Source organism: Salarias fasciatus, chromosome 11 (genome assembly GCF_902148845.1).
Source record: "Salarias fasciatus chromosome 11, fSalaFa1.1, whole genome shotgun sequence".
Classification (NCBI taxonomy): domain Eukaryota; kingdom Metazoa; phylum Chordata; class Actinopteri; order Blenniiformes; family Blenniidae; genus Salarias; species Salarias fasciatus.
This window is the reverse complement of record NC_043755.1, coordinates 33,875,603-33,894,699: the sequence shown is the minus strand read 5'-3', so window position 1 is coordinate 33,894,699 and position 19,097 is coordinate 33,875,603. Positions and strand designations below refer to the sequence as shown.

At 47.8% G+C, this 19,097-nt stretch overlaps 1 protein-coding gene across 3 annotated transcripts in view; it reads right to left on the bottom strand.

Moving 5' to 3' along the window:
- trim33l (tripartite motif containing 33, like) overlaps positions 1-19,097 on the bottom strand; it is a 42,383-nt gene that overhangs the window by 410 nt on the left and 22,876 nt on the right. The window contains exons 4-13 of one of the 3 annotated variants that reach the window (XM_030101870.1): positions 9,767-9,896; positions 9,499-9,615; positions 9,139-9,253; positions 8,694-8,840; positions 7,152-7,263; positions 4,591-6,421; positions 4,090-4,518; positions 943-1,054; positions 204-260; positions 11-133 (exon numbers count right to left, since the gene is read on the bottom strand). In XM_030101870.1, coding sequence (XP_029957730.1) covers positions 11-133; positions 204-260; positions 943-1,054; positions 4,090-4,518; positions 4,591-6,421; positions 7,152-7,263; positions 8,694-8,840; positions 9,139-9,253; positions 9,499-9,615; positions 9,767-9,896 — 3,173 coding nt within the window. Of the gene's footprint in view, positions 1-10; positions 134-203; positions 261-942; positions 1,055-4,089; positions 6,422-7,151; positions 7,264-8,693; positions 8,841-9,138; positions 9,254-9,498; positions 9,616-9,766; positions 9,897-19,097 lie in introns of all 3 variants that reach the window. The other 2 variants (XM_030101869.1, XM_030101868.1) reach the window with 2 other exon arrangements.

The window sequence follows — 19,097 nt, the reverse complement described above, 5'->3', positions numbered from 1 at the left end:
CGGAACTCACCCACGGGGCGTTCCGGAACACGGCCCACACGTCAGACACGAAGCTCACGGTGGTCTCGTAGGGCGGCTCCAGGCGGAGCAGCAGACGCTCCGATACGGGCTCCAGGACGGACCAGCCGGCGAACTGAGGACAGACAGAGGCGTCAGCCGGGGCGCTTCCTGAGACGAGCCGGGATTCCGACCGCGGCACTGACCTCGGTGAGTCGGCTGCAGCCCTCCACCTTCAGGAACAGCAGCAGAGTCTCACACCTCTGAAACGCAGAACACACAGCGGACGTAACAAACCGGCTTCACCTCCTTCACACACTCAGACATCACCTGGCCCCCTGCAGTGAGGAGGCGGAGGCGGGGCATCATGTGACACGTCGCTTGACGCGCCTTTCACTTTCACCAGGCTCCAGGTGTCTGTTCTTTTTTTGTCTTCTACAGGAAGTGTGTCCCGATGTGCTCGGTCTGCTACGTCAGCTAACAGGGTTTACTGGTCCCAGACCAGGTCCGGAGCCATCCCGGCCGCTTCCAAAACAAACAAAAAAAGGCAATATTGCAGGACTTTTCGGGGACGGTTCCGCCTGTTTGCAGTCGAGGACGCCTCTGGATGGACTCAGAGCGCAATGGCCGACAGGAGCAGCGCAAGAAGTCATGTGACGCCAACAGCTGGCTGACGCCGGGGGCTAAGCTAGCAAGGCAACAGCTGACGGACGCCGGGGGCTAAGCTAGCAAGCTAACAGCTGGCTGACGCCGGGGGCTAAGCTAACAGCTGAACTGGTTGGTGAGAGGAGATCTCGACATTGGGGACGGTGGAAAAGCAAACGCTGTGTCCTGGACAGACCCTCGCCCTCATGAGGACCTCTGAGGCTCCAGACCCTTCCACTGTCATGAAGTTCTCTTTGCTTGACGAGAAGAATCAACACAATCGGCTGACGGCACTCATACCCTCTGATCCTGCAGTCCGAGGCGCGGACCCTGAGGGCCCCACGGTCTGTCGGCGCTGTAGGGGTCCCGCGGGTCTGACAGGTCCTGACACAACGAACAAATCCACCCCGATCTGCGAGACAAAGACGAGAGAGGAACCGGTTGAAGCAGCAGCGGGATTCTGCCTGAAAATGTGAAACTGCTGCATTTTGTGTTTCTGTTTACAAAACGACGGTGCTCAGGGCCGCGGAAAGCACGAGCTTCTAGAACATGACTCCCAGAGTGGCGCTCCTCAAAAACACTCAGAATCCCAGTCCAGATTCTCCTGGTCACAGTCCCGGTTCTGGTCCAGATTCTCCTGGTCACAGTCCTGGTTCTGGTCCAGATTCTCCTGGTCACAGTCCCGGTTCTGGTCCAGATTCTCCTGGTCACAGTCCCAGTTCCAGTCCAGATTCTCCTGGTCACAGTCCCGGTTCCGGTCCAGATTCTCCTGGTCACAGTCCCAGTTCCAGTCCAGATTCTCCTGGTCACAGTCCCGGTTCTGGTCTAGATTCTCCTGGTCACAGTCCCGGTTCTGGTCTAGATTCTCCTGGTCACAGTCCTGGTTCCGGTCCAGATTCTCCTGGTCACAGTCCCGGTTCTGGTCTAGATTCTCCTGGTCACAGTCCCGGTTCTGGTCTAGATTCTCCTGGTCACAGTCCCGGTTCCGGTCCAGATTCTCCTGGTAGTTTTTCAGTCACTGTAGTAACAGTCCAACTTGGTGTTCTGTCCATATGAATGTGTGTGTTCTCCAGTGTGAATGTTCTCAGTGTGTTGTTCTCCTCAGCATGTGTGTCTAGTTTTATTACCAAAACCAACAGTGACAACTAGTGGCCCAACGGGAAAACTGCATCACTGTCGGTGTGTGTGTGGAACTGGACGGAGCTTTGATTTCATTTCTGAAAACGAAAACACAAAAACGATGCGTCTTGTCCTGTTATTGTTCTGTTCTCTCCAGAAGGCGACATGTTTCCAGTTCCACACAGTTGAACGACCTTCACACACACACACACACACACACACACACACACACACACACACACACACACACACACACACACAGATAGCGTTCCCAGCGTCAGCCACAACAGAGCTGTCCTCAGCGAACGCCTCGGTGAAGGTCAAACCACGGCGGCGACCTGCAGGTCGGTGTGGCTCGGCACTCACACACGACTCCAGACAACGAGTCACAAATCGCTGCAGAGTGTCCTCCGCAGGAAGCATCGGTGCTGCCGGTTCTTCACTTGTTTCTCTTTCTGCTCACAGCTGCAGACCCGCAGGCGGTCTCATCATTTTGACACCGTCACACCGTCCCCACGTTTTCCCAGGGGTTCATGGTACGACCACGACCGTGTGCGTGCTTTGAGGAGGTTAGGGTTCAGAACAGTGAACATTTTATCACATTTAACTTATTTTTGTTCTTGATTTTAACAGTTTTGCTCTTACTTTCAAGTATTTTTTTGGGCTGTCCAATGATTAAAATTTTTAATCAGATTAATCACAGCTTACAAATTAATTAATCATGATTAATCACAAATAATCGCAACGTCCAACTATGTCTGAAATACACCCTTTTTTCCTGTATTGCATTAACAAAAAAAAAACGACAGGACATGATTATATATATTTAACACATGATGTGTTTTATATTTAAGGCTCCAAATAAAATAAATATTCAAAAAACTAAAACATGCACACCATAACATAATGTGTGTGTGTGTGTGTGCAGCGCTCCCTCTGCAGTCCCTCTAAAGTTGGCTTTTGGCAGGAGTTACACTTTCAGGTCTGTAGCAAATGCAGTACCTCAAGAAAAGTAAAACTAAGAGATACCACACTTTTTTCTTGTATAATTAAACAGGGCATTCTTAGCCAGTGTTCCTTTTAGTGTGGAAAACAGAAAACTGCTTCAACATTTTTTTAATCAAACAAGTAGAATCCATGAGGCCAGCCGGCTTCTCTCCCTCCATACTGCTTTCTTCTTCTGTTTTGATAAATGAGTTGACGCCAGGCCTCCTCTGCCTCCTGTCTGCTGCCCGTCCAGCTTCACATGTCTGCGTGGGTGTGCGCTGCGCGTCGGTCCGCGTGACGTAAAACTCGTCATGAATTCCTGTCCGCTGGGGTCCGCAGTGTATGTGCTTAATTTTCTCTAAATAATCTGTAATAAAGGAGCAGATAAACAGTCTGTAGAGCCGGAAAAGCTTCTCGATCAGCCGAGGCTGAGGTGAGGCTTCTTCTTCTTCGGTTGCTGGCAGCTTGCAGGCAGCTTGCATTCCACGCGGGGGCACTACCGCCACCCGCTGGTAGAGGTGAGGCTTGTCATGATGCGCATGCGTTAAACTGCGTTAAAAATTTTAACGAGATTGATTACATAAATTAATTAACGCAATTAACGCAATTAACACGTTATTTTCGACAGCCCTAGTATTTTTGTTATCAATTTAGAAATTTCAGCAGTTTCAACCGTTTTACCTCCTTTTACGCAGCTTTGTCCAACCATATTTGTTCTTTTAGAAATTCTAGACATTTCATCTTTTTTCAAGACGTTTAGTCACTCCTTTCCCCATTTCTTGTGGTTTTCAGTTATCAGTTATCACCTGAAACACTGGAGCCTACTGTTGTAGTGTTAAATAGTAAAAATGGGTGCTGGATAAACATCATTTAGGCATTAAAATTATTCTATTTACCAATATCCTACGCAAATATGTAAAGCAGATTTTTTAAATAGTTTTTTAAGATGGCAACGAAACTGATATGGCTGCCAATGTTTTGAATCCTGCAGGATACCTTATTACTGTATTATTGCCCAACTCTTCACTAATAGCTGAATAGTTGTTGAACGCGAGATGTGACGGCTTCCTCTCCTCCTTCCAAAACCAAACACACTTTAAATGCTGTCATGTAAACGGTATCAAAGAAAAACACCTGGCAAACTCAGGAGCTTTGACTGTAGTGGAAGTTAGAAAGATTGTTCTTCGTTCTTATACAGCAGCTTTGCAACCATTTCATGTCAACGGAAACCTTCGAGCACCTTCAAACTTCAGTAATTCTGACATGAAGTGAGTTCACAGTGAAGCAGTAAGTCAAAAACACACGTTTCCAGAAACTGGGGCAATACAAACGCAGTCTTACTTGACGTCAAGGCCCATCGGAGGAATGTGGCAGTCTCTGTGGTATCCTCGGGCGCAGGCCGAGCAGATGATCAGAGAGTCTGAAGACACACACACCGAGCAGGACAGGATCTCCACGGAGAGGTCGGACTCCGGGGAAGACAGCGGCTCGGTGAAATCGAACATGGTGTCAGCGTCGGCTTCGGTGAGCGGCTCGGTGAAATCAAAAGTGTCGTCCGAGAGGGCGTTGGTGGGCGACTCGGCGAAACTGAACATGTCGTCTGGGACAGCCTCGGTGGGCGAGTCGGTCATCTTCTTTAAGTAAATCTCATCGTCGGCGTCGCCGCGGACCAGACGGAAGCTGGGGAGTGAGCTACCGCGGGCAGGAGGGGAAATGGGCAGTCTGAACAGGGACAGCCTGAGCTGCCGGCGGCCAACCGTGGAGCGCTGCCTTTCCTCAGCCTGAGAGTCCTCCTGCTGGTCAACGATGGAGCGCTGCCTTTTGTCAACCTTGGAGCGCTGCCTTTCCTCAGCCTGAGAGTCCTCCTGCTGGTCAACGATGGAGCGCTGCCTTTTGTCAACCTTGGAGCGCTGCCTTTCCTCAGCCTGAGAGTCCTCCTGCTGGTCAACGATGGAGCGCTGCCTTTTGTCAACCTTGGAGCGCTGCCTTTCCTCAGCCTGAGAGTCCTCCTGCTGGTCAACGATGGAGCGCTGCCTTTTGTCAACCTTGGAGCGCTGCCTTTCGTCAATGGAGGAACCCTCCCGCTGGTCAACGATGGAGCGCGTCCGTTTGCCGAACTTGGAGCGCCTCCGTATGTCAACGCTGGAGCCCCCCCGCTGGACAAAACTGGAATGGTCTCGCTGGTCAACGCTGGCGCGCCACCTTTTGTCAGCCTTGGAGCGCTGCCTGTCGTTAACGGAGTCCTCCCGCTGGTCAACAATAGAGCGCTCTCGTTGCCTAACCTTGGAGCGCTCCCGCTGGTCAACCCCGGAGACCTCCCACTGGTCAATGAAGTGCTGCAGACCAACCACGGGGCTCGACTGTTCTTCTGTGGTGTTGGATGTTTTGGGTGTCTCCTCGAACTCGATGTCTTCCGACGTGGAGGTGATGAGCTTGGTGTCTTCTTCCACGGACGTGGTGGTTGTTGGTTCGTCCTCTGAGGGGTCAGTGTTGTCGGCTGTGGTGCTCGTGGGTTTGTTCTCTGCAGAGTCTGTGTCGTCTGATAAGGTGCTCGTTGGCTCATCCACTGCCGGTTCGGTCCGTTCTACCGTAGTGGTAGTCGGTTCGTTCCTCGCAGGTTTCTGAAGCACACTGGGAATTGGCTGACTGAGGCGATGAACTCTGATCCTGGAGACGTAGTTCTGCTGTGAGGACGGTCCGCTGCCGAGTGTGACAGAATCTGCATTCATGGGAGTTTGTTGCAGGAAGGTGGAACTGCCCAGCGACACGAAATTACCAGTAACAGGCAGAGTCTGATGAATGGGTGTGAGCAGACCAAACTCCTGAAGGATGGCTCCTCCCACCTGGTTGAGCTGTTTTCCAGATAGATTCTGTGGACTGGGGATCTGTGGTCCCACTGAGAAGGCAGCAACGGGGGCCTGGCTTTGACAGGGGGGGCGTTGCTCAGGCGGAGGCTGTGACGGGTGGCCGGGGTTGAGGACTGGACTGTGGAGTGGCAGACCTGCCGACTGGGGAATCCAGGTGGACTGCGTGAAGGTGGGCATCAGCACCGTGGGCGGCGTCCAAATGTTTGTCAAGCACACGAGGGGAGGGTTGGTGGCGGGTAGAGCGCTCTGCGGAACCACGGGCAGCTGGTTCTGACTGGAACCGGCAGGTTTGGCTGGAGGTAGAGGTTTCTGCTGCTCAGAGAGATGTGAATGTGGCACCGAGTTGGACATCAGCTGCATCTGTGAGCAGGCGGCTGGCGCTGGCGCTGGGAGGGCAGGAGTGGCGTTGGGGGGACCCACTAAGAGGGAGGAGGGACCTGGAACAGCTGTTTGCGAGGGGACAGTCATCTGTGAGGATACAGCTGTTTGTGTGGAGCTCAAAATGTCCCGCAGAGAGGAAGACGTAGATGGGGAAGTGAAGGAGGAGCCAGCATGAAGACCGCCGACCGGAAGAGACGAGGCGGTACTTTGGGGAAGGTTCTTACAGGAGGGACAAGGACTGGTGCAGGAGGAAGGATCGCACACTGAGCTGCGATGAGAGGAACCTGCGGGTTTGTGGGTGCTGAGGGAGGCGTGGCTGGGACAGGTGGTGGGAGGAGTCGGGTGGGAATCGGCAGGACGGCTGTGCGTTTTGGGATTGCAGCTCTGTGACACGGAGAAGGGAATCCAGGACACTTCAACCTGAACTGAAACCAAAACAACATCCAGTCAGAATCTGTAACCCGTCAAGTGGAAATCTAGTCTGAAAACAAACGGATGGCGGCGACATGCATCACGAAGGATGTAATAACACAATGCTTTTCAGTTACACTTGTCCAGTTTCTCAAATCCAAGCACATCACTTTACCCAACAACTAAACACCCGTACATGACAACACACACCTTCACACACAGACTTACCCTCACACTCCTATAACCACACATACAGCAGCCTTCACACCTTTTTTCAATCCTTTTTCCTTGATTAACTCACAACTACTGCAAATATATTGGTAGTTTGCTATACGCTAGACAAGTGCATTTAAAAGTAAAATTTAAAACGTGGACATACACTCAAATTGAAAACATTTCAGGTGTTTAGAGCCGAGTCTCCACTTTAAAGGTTAGGCTGAAGACTTTCCTATTAATAAAGCTTAAAGTCAAAGTGGCTTAGGCCATCAGGGACCGCTTTCTATTGAAGCTGCTGTAGGTTTAGAGAACCGACAGACCTTCACTGCTCTGAGCTTATTTGATTCCTCACTACTACATGTCACGAACAAAAAACAAAACAAGAAATGAATCACTAAAGCACTTCAAGTGAGAAAAGAGACACTGAATATTCAAGTCCGCGTCTACAGCTGCTGTGCGGACGAGGAAGCGAGACAACTGACACAAACAGAACATGAACCTCGGTTCTCTCGTTAGGCCCCAACTCACAAGTGTTAGTGACGGCTTCAAACGCCTTGAGGGAGGAGGAGACCTTTATATGGGACATGGTGGGAGGTGGACTCAGGTCCTCATCCAGGATCTCCTTCACCTGAGACTCAATCTGAGAAGAAGCAGGGGCAAAATCAATTCGGCAACATGTGATCGATTATTTAGGTTCAACACGAATCAAGGTAGAACATGTAAACTGTACACATGAATGTACAAGTGTGTCGAGCAGCAGGCGCAACGAGTCGAGCAGCAGGCGCAACGAGCCGAGCAGCAGGCATAACGAGTCGAGCAGCAGGCGTAACGAGCCGAGCAGCAGGCGCAACGAGCCGAGCAGCAGGCGTAACGAGTCGAGCAGCAGGCGTAACGAGCCAAGCAGCAGGCGTAACGAGCCGAGCAGCAGGCGTAACAAGCCGAGCAGCAGGCGTAACGAGCCGAGCAGCAGGCATAACGAGTCGAGCAGCAGGCGCAACGAGCCGAGCAGCAGGCGCAACGAGTCGAGCAGCAGGCGCAACGAGCCGAGCAGCAGGCATAACGAGTGGAGCAGCAGGTGTAACGAGTCGAGTGGAGCAGCAGGCGTAACTAGTCGAGCAGCAGGCGTAACGAGTCGAGCGGAGCAGCAGGCGTAACGAGTCGAGTGGAGCAGCAGGCACAACGAGTCGAGCAGCAGGCGCAACGAGTCGAGCAGCAGGCATAACGAGCCGAGCAGCAGGCGTAACGAGCCGAGCAGCAGGCGCAACGAGTCGAGCAGCAGGCATAACAAGTCAAGCAGCAGGCGTAACGAGTCGAGCAGCAGGCGTAACGAGTCGAGTCGAGCAGCAGGCGTAACGAGCCGAGCAGCAGGTGTAACGAGTCGAGCAGCAGGCGTAATGAGTCGAGCAGCAGGCGCAACGAGCCGAGCAGCAGGCGTAACGAGTCGAGTCGAGCAGCAGGCATAATGAGTCGAATCGAGCAGAGCAGCAGGCATAACGAGTCGAGCAGCAGGCGTAACTAGTCGAGCAGCAGGCGTAACGAGTCGAGTGGAGCAGCAGGCGTAACAAGCCGAGCAGCAGGCGCAACGAGTCGAGCAGCAGGCGCAACGAGTCGAGCAGCAGGCATAACAAGCCGAGCAGCAGGCGTAACGAGCCGAGCAGAAGGCGCAACGAGTCGAGCAGCAGGCATAACAAGTCGAGCAGCAGGCGTAACGAGTCGAGTCGAGCAGCAGGCGTAACGAGCCGAGCAGCAGGAGTAACGAGTCGAGTCGAGCAGCAGGCGTAACGAGCCGAGCAGCAGGCGTAACGAGTCGAGCAGCAGGCGTAACGAGTCGAGCAGCAGGCGTAACGAGTCGAGTCGAGCAGCAGGCATAATGAGTCGAATCGAGCAGAGCAGCAGGCATAACAAGTCGAGCAGCAGGCGTAACGAGTCGAGTCGAGCAGCAGGCGTAACGAGCCGAGCAGCAGGAGTAACGAGTCGAGTCGAGCAGCAGGCGTAACGAGTCGAGCAGCAGGAGTAACGAGTCGAGCAGCAGGAGTAACGAGTCGAGTGGAGCAGCAGGTGAGGTTGTACCTGTTCCTTGAGGTTCAGCAGGGTTTGCAGGTCGGTGATACTTTGGCACTTTTCTGAGGTTTGCATCAGCGTCACACGTTTCTGCTGCAGCAGCTTCAGCTGCTTAATCCTGTTGTCGATATGGTCAGTCTCCAACTTAAACGCCTCCTATACACACACACACACACACACACACACACACACACACACACACACACACACACACACACACACACACACACACACACACACACACACACACACACACACACACACACACACACACACACACACACACGGTGACTTGCAGCGTTGTTCAAACAAGAAGCTCAAAAGCCAAGAAATAACAGTATAATTGCTTGATGAAAGCAACACATTTGTCTCGTCCAGACGTCCTGTCTGTGATTTGTGGAAAACAAAATAACATACAAAACACACACTGAAAGAAACGAGTGTAAACTCTCACCAGCACGTCCTGAAAGATTTTGGACACCCTGTTCTTGAGACTCTGAACCACGGCGAAGTAACACGTGGTCAGGTTCTTCCTCAGGAGTGTTTTATTCCCCTGAATGAACTCCAACCTGGAACACAGCAGAGATCAGAGGAGGGTTGAGGCCATCACCGTTCTTCAGGAGAACCGGCAGAAGTGACGCCAGGAACAAAATTAAGTTATTTCAATTCCGTCGTCCATGTATGGAAGTGCCAGGTATTTTCAGGACTTGATATTTGCACCATTTTCAGACTAGTTTTCATCCTTTGCATCAGAACTCTGGAGATCCTCCTGGGATCTAATGAGTGGACGAGTGGCACGTCCTCCATCTTCTACCTGGTTTCCATGTCCCGCATCGTGTGTTTCAGAGTGTCTTTCCGAGCCATCACGGGCTGGACGCAGGCCTCCAGCTGTTTCCTCACGACCACCAGGGCTTTGGGCACAAACTCGTAGCTGCCGGGAGAAGAAGGGAGGACAGATTGCTTCACGTCACTGCTCACTGGTCATGAGGTGAAAGGCTCCTGTCGGAGCTTCATGCCATCGCTCTGGGAGAACGCCGCACCGCCCTCTGTCTGTACGCCTGTGTACTGCACCGTGACGGTACCTGTGGCTCCTGTGTGCGGTCAGCTGGCAGTCCTTACAGGTGAACTGCTGGCAGGTGAAGCAGTAGAGCTCCAGAGGCTCCGACATGTGCAGCCTGCAGTACTTCACCGGAGTCAGGAGCGTTGGCGTCACTGCGGAATCAAGCACAGCAGCATGAGGCGTCTCACGAGATCAGAGGAGCCGGGACGCACCGATACCGACACCGGTGTCAGGGCCGATACTGCACAGAGCCCTCGTGCTCGTAAAGAGGTCCGGTGAGCGTTACGTGACGTCAGTCGGTCAGTAATGAGGGCGTGAGAGGACGAGCGATGTCCGCGGTTAGGAGACGACTTCATATTAACAGAGGGAAAGACTGTGGATTATACTGAAGGGGGACAAAGACAGCTGGTACAACGGCAGCAACTTAATCAGCAGAGACATTTGGACCAACAGTTAAAACGATGCTCCATGCTAAAGAGATTCAGGGCTCACACAGCGGTGATGCTACATGCTAAACACAATGAAAGCGTGACTGATAAACATTAGCAGCAAGCTCGGGCCTCAGTCTACAGTCGACAGTGCAGAGTGTGGATAAAAGGTGTGCTGTCACATCGATTATCAGATGAATCATGATACGACCTGTCAAGATTCAATTACAATTCAACAATGTGTCTAAATGTCCAGATCTCTCACCGCAGACTGCAGCCCTGAGCAGGATTTAGTTCTTCTTTTCATTTCAACAAACAAGTTGTCCTCATTGTTTACAACAACTAAGCTGCTTTTTAGACTTGATGTTTGCCTTTGTATTGTGGTCTAAAAAAGAAAAAAGGCAGTACTTTAAAGGGTTGCAGCGGGTCACGATTGATCTGTGATCCATGTGGATTCCTCTCCATGGTGTCGTGGAAGTCCTGGTGAGCTTAAAGCCCTGGGCCGGATGTAGGTGTGGAATTCTTCACCAGCATTTAGCACCAAACATACCACTCTTCAGGTGACCAATCAGAGACGTGAAACAACAAGCAGATGAGAGTTCTTGAAAAGCTGGATGCAAAAAGAGTTTTATTCTTGAACAAAAACAAAACTTGGAGTCCACAACCAGTCTGTGAACTGAACTCTACACAGTACGTCTCCTTTTATCCGGTTCAGTCCACCCACTTTTATTTTTGGAATCTTGCAAACTCTGCAACCTTCAGCGTGTCCCGATGTTTTCTTTTCCTGGGACATTTCCCCAGAAGCTGGATGAGAAGGTGACGACTGCTGGTGCTATTGTTCGGAAGTGGGAGAACAACATGACTGTCAGGCGACCTCGGCTGGGGGCTCCATGCAAGATATCACTTGGTGGGTCTCACTGATCACGACAAAGGTTCGAGATCAGTCGAGAACGACTCGGGAGGAGCTGGTTAATGATCTCAACACAGATGGACCACAGTCACCAAGAAAACCATTGGTAACACACTGAGACGCAACGGTTTAAAATCCTGTCCCTCTGCCTTTTTAGTTTTTCCCACAGACGAAAAACAAGAAGAGCAGAGGAACGTGAAAAAGCTCCAAGATCATTCATGAGTCCAAGTGTTTGTGTCTGCATGTAGACTCAACTTCTTTAGAGTTCCAGTCACAGTTCGCAGATGGTCGTTGCCGTGGAAACGACCTTGACTGAAGCAGTCCGGAGGGAGGCAGGTGGGAGAGACGGAGGATATAGATAAGCAATCCTTTGGCATTGAATCTTTCAGGTTGTTTTGAATTCCAGGAGGGTGAAGAATCGCAATCAGCTGGTACCTTGTTTTGATGTGGAAGGAGCCGTTTGACCTTCCTCCTCAACTCTTCAGACACTTCAACGCTTCCGCTGATGACATCCGGTTTGCGTCTCTCAAATCAATAAATCCAAATATATAGAGACATCTTCCACGGCCTCCACGGACAGGGGCGCCAGGCACATGACCTCTGTACGTAGCCTGGGCCTCGATCGCATGCTGAGCTGCCCAAGGCCCGTCCGAGCAGGAGGGACCCCCGCACCTGCGCTCGTCGTTGCAATGATTGTACCAATTGTGTTCAGAGACCAGCTGATCAACTCCATGGTTGGTGTGTTGATTTATTCAAAACAATCCAGAGCAAAGTGATCCCTGAAGTCAACTTATACCCCTTTCCCACTGAAACTGTTTAAAAAACACCGGTCGACCCGCTAACAATCGGCAACTGACTCCTTGCCCACCGCCTGCAGACCTGGGTCTAATCGCCCGCTGGCGAGCTGTGTGGTGGCATTTTCCCATGCTGATGGTGTCTGCTGTATATTTCTATTCCATTTATATGACTAAACTGTGATTTCACCACTCTGCTCTTGTGCCTTGTGCATATTTGAAAGGTCACTTTAGTTTAACCTTTTGAGTGAGCTATAAACAATGTCAAACCACAGCCTTGGAGAAAGATCTGGTCAGAGGATTAACAGACACTACACTTACTGTTGCCTAAGTGCCTTAAGAGGTGAAGAAGTCCAAATATCTCAACTTGTGGAACGGCCTGTCATGATAAGCCAAGCCATTAAAATTGCCACAGTGAAATGGGAAGAAGGTCTGGTATCTGTCTGCTCTGGTCATAAAACCCAAGGAGGAAGTGGAAGAAAGCACTCCTCCCTCACTGGGCAAAGACAGGGAATAAAACCCCTTGTATGAAATCGGTCAGGCACCATTCTGCCCGGGGCTCTGACTGAGATCAGTTCTCGCAGGGCGGCGGTCCGGGACGTTCTGTATTTTGATTTGATTGCTAGCTTCAGACCTTCTCCTCTGTCTGATCATCTTCTTTAATCGAATAAAAGAACCTGTGCTGAGACTTAGAGGTTTCAAGCATCCTTTTATCATTTCAAATTCAGTCTCAACATGTCCCACACTGATGACATCATCAGCGCGAAGGAGCACAGCGAAAGTAAACAATGCAGCTGAACACAGTCCACAATACCTGTGGACGAATCTCCTCTTCCCCACGAATCAAGATTAGCTCTCTGATCTCGCTATCTTGCCAATACTGGGTCGATTGTGGCTTAACTCCAGAGAATGGAGACAGGTTGATGCAGTAAGTCAGAGGCTCAGCAATAACACCGATGATACTGCTCAGGATTTTGGCAGAGATTTGATCAGATCCAGCAGAGTTGGCACTTTTCATGTTGGTGATGAGAGTTGGCTTCAGGAAGAAACAGATCAGGTCGGAAAAAAAGTTTGAAAGTTCAGGTCTCAGGTTTCAGTTTGAAAGGGGTTGGCTGATCTGACAAAGAGAGGTTTTCTCCAACGGAGACAAAATGATAGTTGAATTTACCAGCAAGGCCGGGACTGTTGGCAGCACTGCTTAACACTCAGGACTCCATTGACGTGCCGGCGCATCAAATGCGCACATGCGTCATTCGTTGACGTTGTGCAATCAGTACGAGAGAGAATAAAGGATATACTTTCTGTCAAAATGGTATGACGTCATATAAATTTAATCATCAAAAAAAAAATACCTGAAAAATAAAAGTCCCGCCCCCAGCACCCCCCGCCTGCCCCCGCCCTCGCCCCCGCCCCCACCATTCTTCCGGAATGAGGTCATGTCTGAGTAAAAGGCGGGAAATTTAAAAAAGGGGTTCTGTCTTTCCATAGGCGTAAGAGTGAGTCAAGATTTGCATATGCTATATTGTAGATGTGTACTGGCTGCTCTGTCGTCTGCATGAATGTGTTGAACTTCCATCCAGAGAGCAGGGTTCTCTTTGAGTGGGAGTTCAGGGAGGTAAGAATCGCGGGCTTTTTTTTTTTTTTTTTTTGGAGGGAAAGTTTCATATGTCAGGCTGAGGGATGATGATGAGAACCAGATGTAGTAATGTAAATATCACGTGTCAGTGCCAGCAGAAAAAGAGCGGGAAAGTTAGCCTGTCACAAGGTTGCCATTGTATGTTGCGGGCTGAAGGCTGATGAGAACCAGATGTGATAATAATAATGTGCATACCGATGTCTGTTTACATTAAGGCCCGCCTTCCTGAGTGAGCTCATACCCTACGGGTGTGATCATGAGGAAAAGAGCGGGAAATTTACTAAAACACAAGGTTGCCACTGTATGTTGCGGGCTGAAGGCTGATGAGAACCAGATGTAGTAATATGAGAAACAGATGTGAGACGGGGAAAGTGGGCGTGCATTGTACTGTACTGTATATAAAATGTTTCACATAAGTGTGATCATAGCAGTGGAATCGTTACTCGGCAGGGAAAAAACATGGAGAAAGATCTGTTGATGAAAAAGACGTGGCGTCTTGATGATGGCCGGGGGTTGTTAGTCAAATTTAAGAGTGGTGGAGTATCGCCACACGTCGATCTATACAGCTATGAAACCACGCCTGAGGTCTACCATCTGAAAATCTACCAGAGAGACAGATATGATATTATATGTCAAGCCGAAAGATTTATGGCCCCCCAATAAACCCCTCCCCTCGCCACTTGTGGACCATTTGTCCACCGTATGTCCACTGCGCATTTATCCCCCCCCCCCCCCCCCCCCAAAACTTCCTTCCGTCTGAGGTCTTTTGAAGTTCAGACAGACGGTTAGAGGGGGGTGAATTTATCTTGTACTTAGAGATGGCGGAGAAACGTGTTATGAAGAGGTTATATTACAAGCCGAGTCATCCTGGTAGTTTCGGCGGGGTAGAAAGAAAGAAAGTTAGGGTGGAAGATGTGAAAGACTTTTTATCATCTCAAGACTCCGATACTCTGCATAAACCGGCGAGGATACATTTTCCAAGGAACAGAGTTTTTGTTACAAGACCTCTCAAACAGTTTCAGGCAGACCTTTGCGATAGGAAGACGGGCTCACCTTTGAGCGTAGTTGAAAGATTTAACCGAACGCTAAAGACTAGAATTTCACTGCTAAGAACACTAGACGGTGCGTGGAAGTCCTACCAGACTTAGTAAAAAGCTATAATAACACTCACCACAGCAGTATAAAAATGCGCCCGGTTGATGTGACGAAGGGCCTTCAAGTGTTTCACAATCTGTACGGTACGCCTACACCACGAGACAAGCGAAAAAAAAAAAAATAAAGACAGGATTTAAGGTCGGCGATGTCAGAATATCCAAGTTGCGAGGGGTCTTCGATAAAAAAATACGAACAGAGTTTCACGGATGAAGTATTTACGGTGTCAGAATGCGTTGTGCGTACTCTGCGTATATAAACTCAAAGATTATGACGGCGAAGTGATCGAAGGTTCATTCTGTGAGCCGGAGCTGCAGAAAGGGAAAAAAATAGACTCATTAACATTTAACTCATTAACATTTTTCAATCATACAATTTTCAAACAGTCTGTTAGATATTACATTTTACTACAAACAGATATGTCCGGGTGTCTGTAGCACTTTAGATGGTTATATGACCTTTTTAAAGCTCTCCAGAGGTGAACCTAAAAATTATGATCTAAACAAGAAACTCAGGTTTTATCTTAACATATAAAGCAAATAATCAAAAGTACTACTATTTGTGACCTGAAGATAACCAAATCTGCTCCTAACTTGAAATTTTAAGTTACTGCTCTCAAAACTCTGAAACATGTCGTGTCCTTTGTGATAAGCATCGTGAAATTCTCTGATGTTTCCCAGTTAACGTGATCACTGGAAAACCTTCACATCCACCCAAGTTCTAATATATAGATCTGAAAATACAACTCAAAAGGAAGGAAGGTTTTTAAAAAAGTGTATAAAATACAAGAAAAGGTATAAATGAATAGTAAAATCATTCAAAGACAGAGTCTCATTCTAAAATATTCAAAATAAAGCCACACAAACTTAATCAGGAAGCGTAGACACGCACTTGAATAAAAAACAGAATAACTGGTTGATAATTTTCACAAACTCAAATTCAATTTTCTGTATAAGAGACAATAATGATGATGTTGTCGATGTACGCCAAACAAAACCGAGTCAGCAGGTCATGTCAGCTTTGAAAGCTGCTGTCTCACAGCTGCAGCGTAGACGGTTGGACTGTCCAAAAAAAAAAAAAAAAAAACAACGTTAATCTTGTAAAGCGATATTGTTGGTCACAGAAGGTGAAACTAAACAAATCCTATGTATTCCTGTGTACAGCAGAATACAAATACACAACTGTGTACCATTTCGCTCTGGCTGGTATTGATACTAAGATAGCATTAACATCTGGTACAACCGCAGTTAAAGGAATGACGCTGAAATTTATTTATTTTTCCTCGGGTCCTGTGCAAATCTGTACTTCTTTGTTCCTGGTTTCAAAAATGGGGTTTATCGGTGTGGTGTTTGGAGACAGACATGACACTCCTCGTTTCAGCAATGATTGAACCACTGGTCTGATCCCCAGTTCTTTTTCCTTTGATAAGAGATACTGTTTAACTCAAACAGGATATTTCGCATAGTTAATTGTTGCTTGATAAGGCTCCACAGCCAGCAATCCTACATGATTTGCAAATACAGATTTTCTTCTCCTTTCTAACAAATCCACAGAAACATTACCAAAGAACCAAATATGACAAGCCCATGTAAGGGCAGCATTATATAAGAACAAAGAAAGAACAAAATAAAGTGCTTAGTTTAAGAAACAAATATAAACATCAGCTTTACGTTAGCTTTTCCTGTAGCAATTTCTTTTCTGAACAGTCTCAACCAGCTGCACAAGAAAACAGAATATCAGCTCAATATACATTTTCTCACTCTTTTTGCTACTCTGACAGACAGTAATCACTCCGTGCTGCAGTTTGCGCCGCTGTTTTAGGTGGTGTAAAGATTAGTTGTGCGTCAACTCTTGCCTGTATCTGGTTTATAGCACTCCCTACATATAACGTGACTCTGTAGCTCATCTGATACTTTAAAACTGAACAATGTCTGAATTACTGAGCCAGTGTTTTTTTTTTCTTTTACTGAATGGTATTTTTATTGGGGTGTTGTTTGGGACACACATGGCACAATGACTCCTCGTTTCAGCATTGATTGAACCACTGGTCTGATCACCATTTCTTTTTCCTCTGATCAGGGATACTGTTTTAACAAACAGGATATTCCGCATAGTTAATTGTTGCTTGATAAGGTTCCATATCCAGCAGTCCTACATGATTTGCGTGCTGTGTCCACAATTTAGATGGAGCAGACGCTCAAACTGACGGAGGTTGTAACAACACATCCAGCTGAATGAACTTCTGCTTTCGTTGTATTTTGCAGGATTTTAATGAACAAAAATGCAAAGTGTCCTCATCATACGACCAAACAATAACATTTTAGTTGCTATCTTCATCATCTGGTTGTCTATGAAGAAACCGGTAACAAATGTCAAGCATTTTAGTCCCCGTACTGTCCCAGTGATCACTTGTAACTGCACTTTGAAGTTTTTACGATGGGTTAGGTGTTGAGGAGATGAGTAGGAGCAAGACAGACGGATAGAGGGGGGTGAATTTATATTGTGCTTAGAGATGGCAGAAAAGCGTGCCACCATGAAGAAAGTTAGGGTGGAAGATGTGAAAGATTTTTATCATCTCAAGACACCTGTACTCTGCATAAACCAACTAGGGTACATTTTCCAAGGAACAGAGTTTTTGTTACAAGACCTCTCAAACAGTTTCAGGCAGACCTTTGCGATAGGAAGACGGGCTCACCTTTCCTCCTCTCCTCTCTTTCATCCTCTGGTTGTCTATGAAGAAACTGGTAACAAATGTCAAGCATTTTAGCTACTGTCCCAATGATCATTTGTAACTCCACAGATGAATGGTTCAATGTTTCCGTGCACATCTTTTAATAATAACATCAGTCCCTCTGGAGAGAGACAAACAGTATTTGTGGACTTTCTACTCTGTCCGAGAATGGTTTATCTACTGGTCTGCTTGAATGTTCTGATTCCCTCTATTGTGAACAGTCAAGTCACCACATCAACATTTAGAAAAACAGAGGCTGCTTTCTGCCAAACAGGGAAATACTGTCCTACCATCTGATGTATGTTTGGGATGTTTTACTGTTACTCACTCTGGAGCACAAATTCTATATAATCTTAATTTTGATAGCATATCTTTTTCCTAAAAATGAAAACATTTCTAAATCACAAACACATGTTGAAATTTCCAGCCATCTCTCTCGACCGGTAACAGTTTTGACAGCAGTAGCTAAAATGCTTGACATTTGTTACCAGTTTCTTCATAGACAACCAGAGGATGAAAGAGAGGAGAGGAGGAAAGGTGAGCCCGTCTTCCTATCGCAAAGGTCTGCCTGAAACTGTTTGAGAGGTCTTGTAACAAAAACTCTGTTCCTTGGAAAATGTACCCTGGCCGGTTTATGCAGAGTACAGGTGTCTTGAGATGATAAAAATCTTTCACATCTTCCACGCTGACTTTCTTCATGGTGGCACGCTTTTCTGCCATCTCTAAGCACAATATAAATTCACCCCCCTCTATCCGTCTGTCTTGCTCCTACTCATCTCCTCAACACCTAACCCATCGTAAAAACTTCAAAGTGCAGTTACAAGTGATCACTGGGACAGTACGGGGACTAAAATGCTTGACATTTGTTACCGGTTTCTTCATAGACAACCAGATGATGAAGATAGCAACTAAAATGTTATTGTTTGGTCGTATGATGAGGACACTTTGCATTTTTGTTCATTAAAATCCTGCAAAATACAACGAAAGCAGAAGTTCATTCAGCTGGATGTGTTGTTACAACCTCCGTCAGTTTGAGCGTCTGCTCCATCTAAATTGTGGACGCAGCACGCAAATCATGTAGGACTGCTGGATATGGAACCTTATCAAGCAACAATTAACTATGCGGAATATCCTGTTTGTTAAAACAGTATCCCTGATCAGAGGAAAAAGAAATGGTGATCAGACCAGTGGTTCAATCAATGCTGAAACGAGGAGTCATTGTGCCATGTGTGTCCCAAACAACACCCCAATAAAAATACCATTCAGTAAAAGAAAAAAAAAACACTGGCTCAGTAATTCAGAGATTGTTCAGTTTTAAAGTATCAGACGAGCTACAGAGTCACGTTATATGTAGGGAGTGCTATAAACCAGATACAGGCAAGAGTTGACGCACAACTAATCTTTACACCACCTAAAACAGCGGCGCAAACTGCAGCACGGAGTGATTACTGTCTGTCAGAGTAGCAAAAAGAGTGAGAAAATGTATATTGAGCTGATATTCTGTTTTCTTGTGCAGCTGGTTGAGACTGTTCAGAAAAGAAATTGCTACAGGAAAAGCTAACGTAAAGCTGATGTTTATATTTGTTTCTTAAACTAAGCACTTTATTTTGTTCTTTCTTTGTTCTGATATAAATGCTGCCCTTACATGGGCTTGTCATATTTGGTTCTTTGGTAATGTTTCTGTGGATTTGTTAGAAAGGAG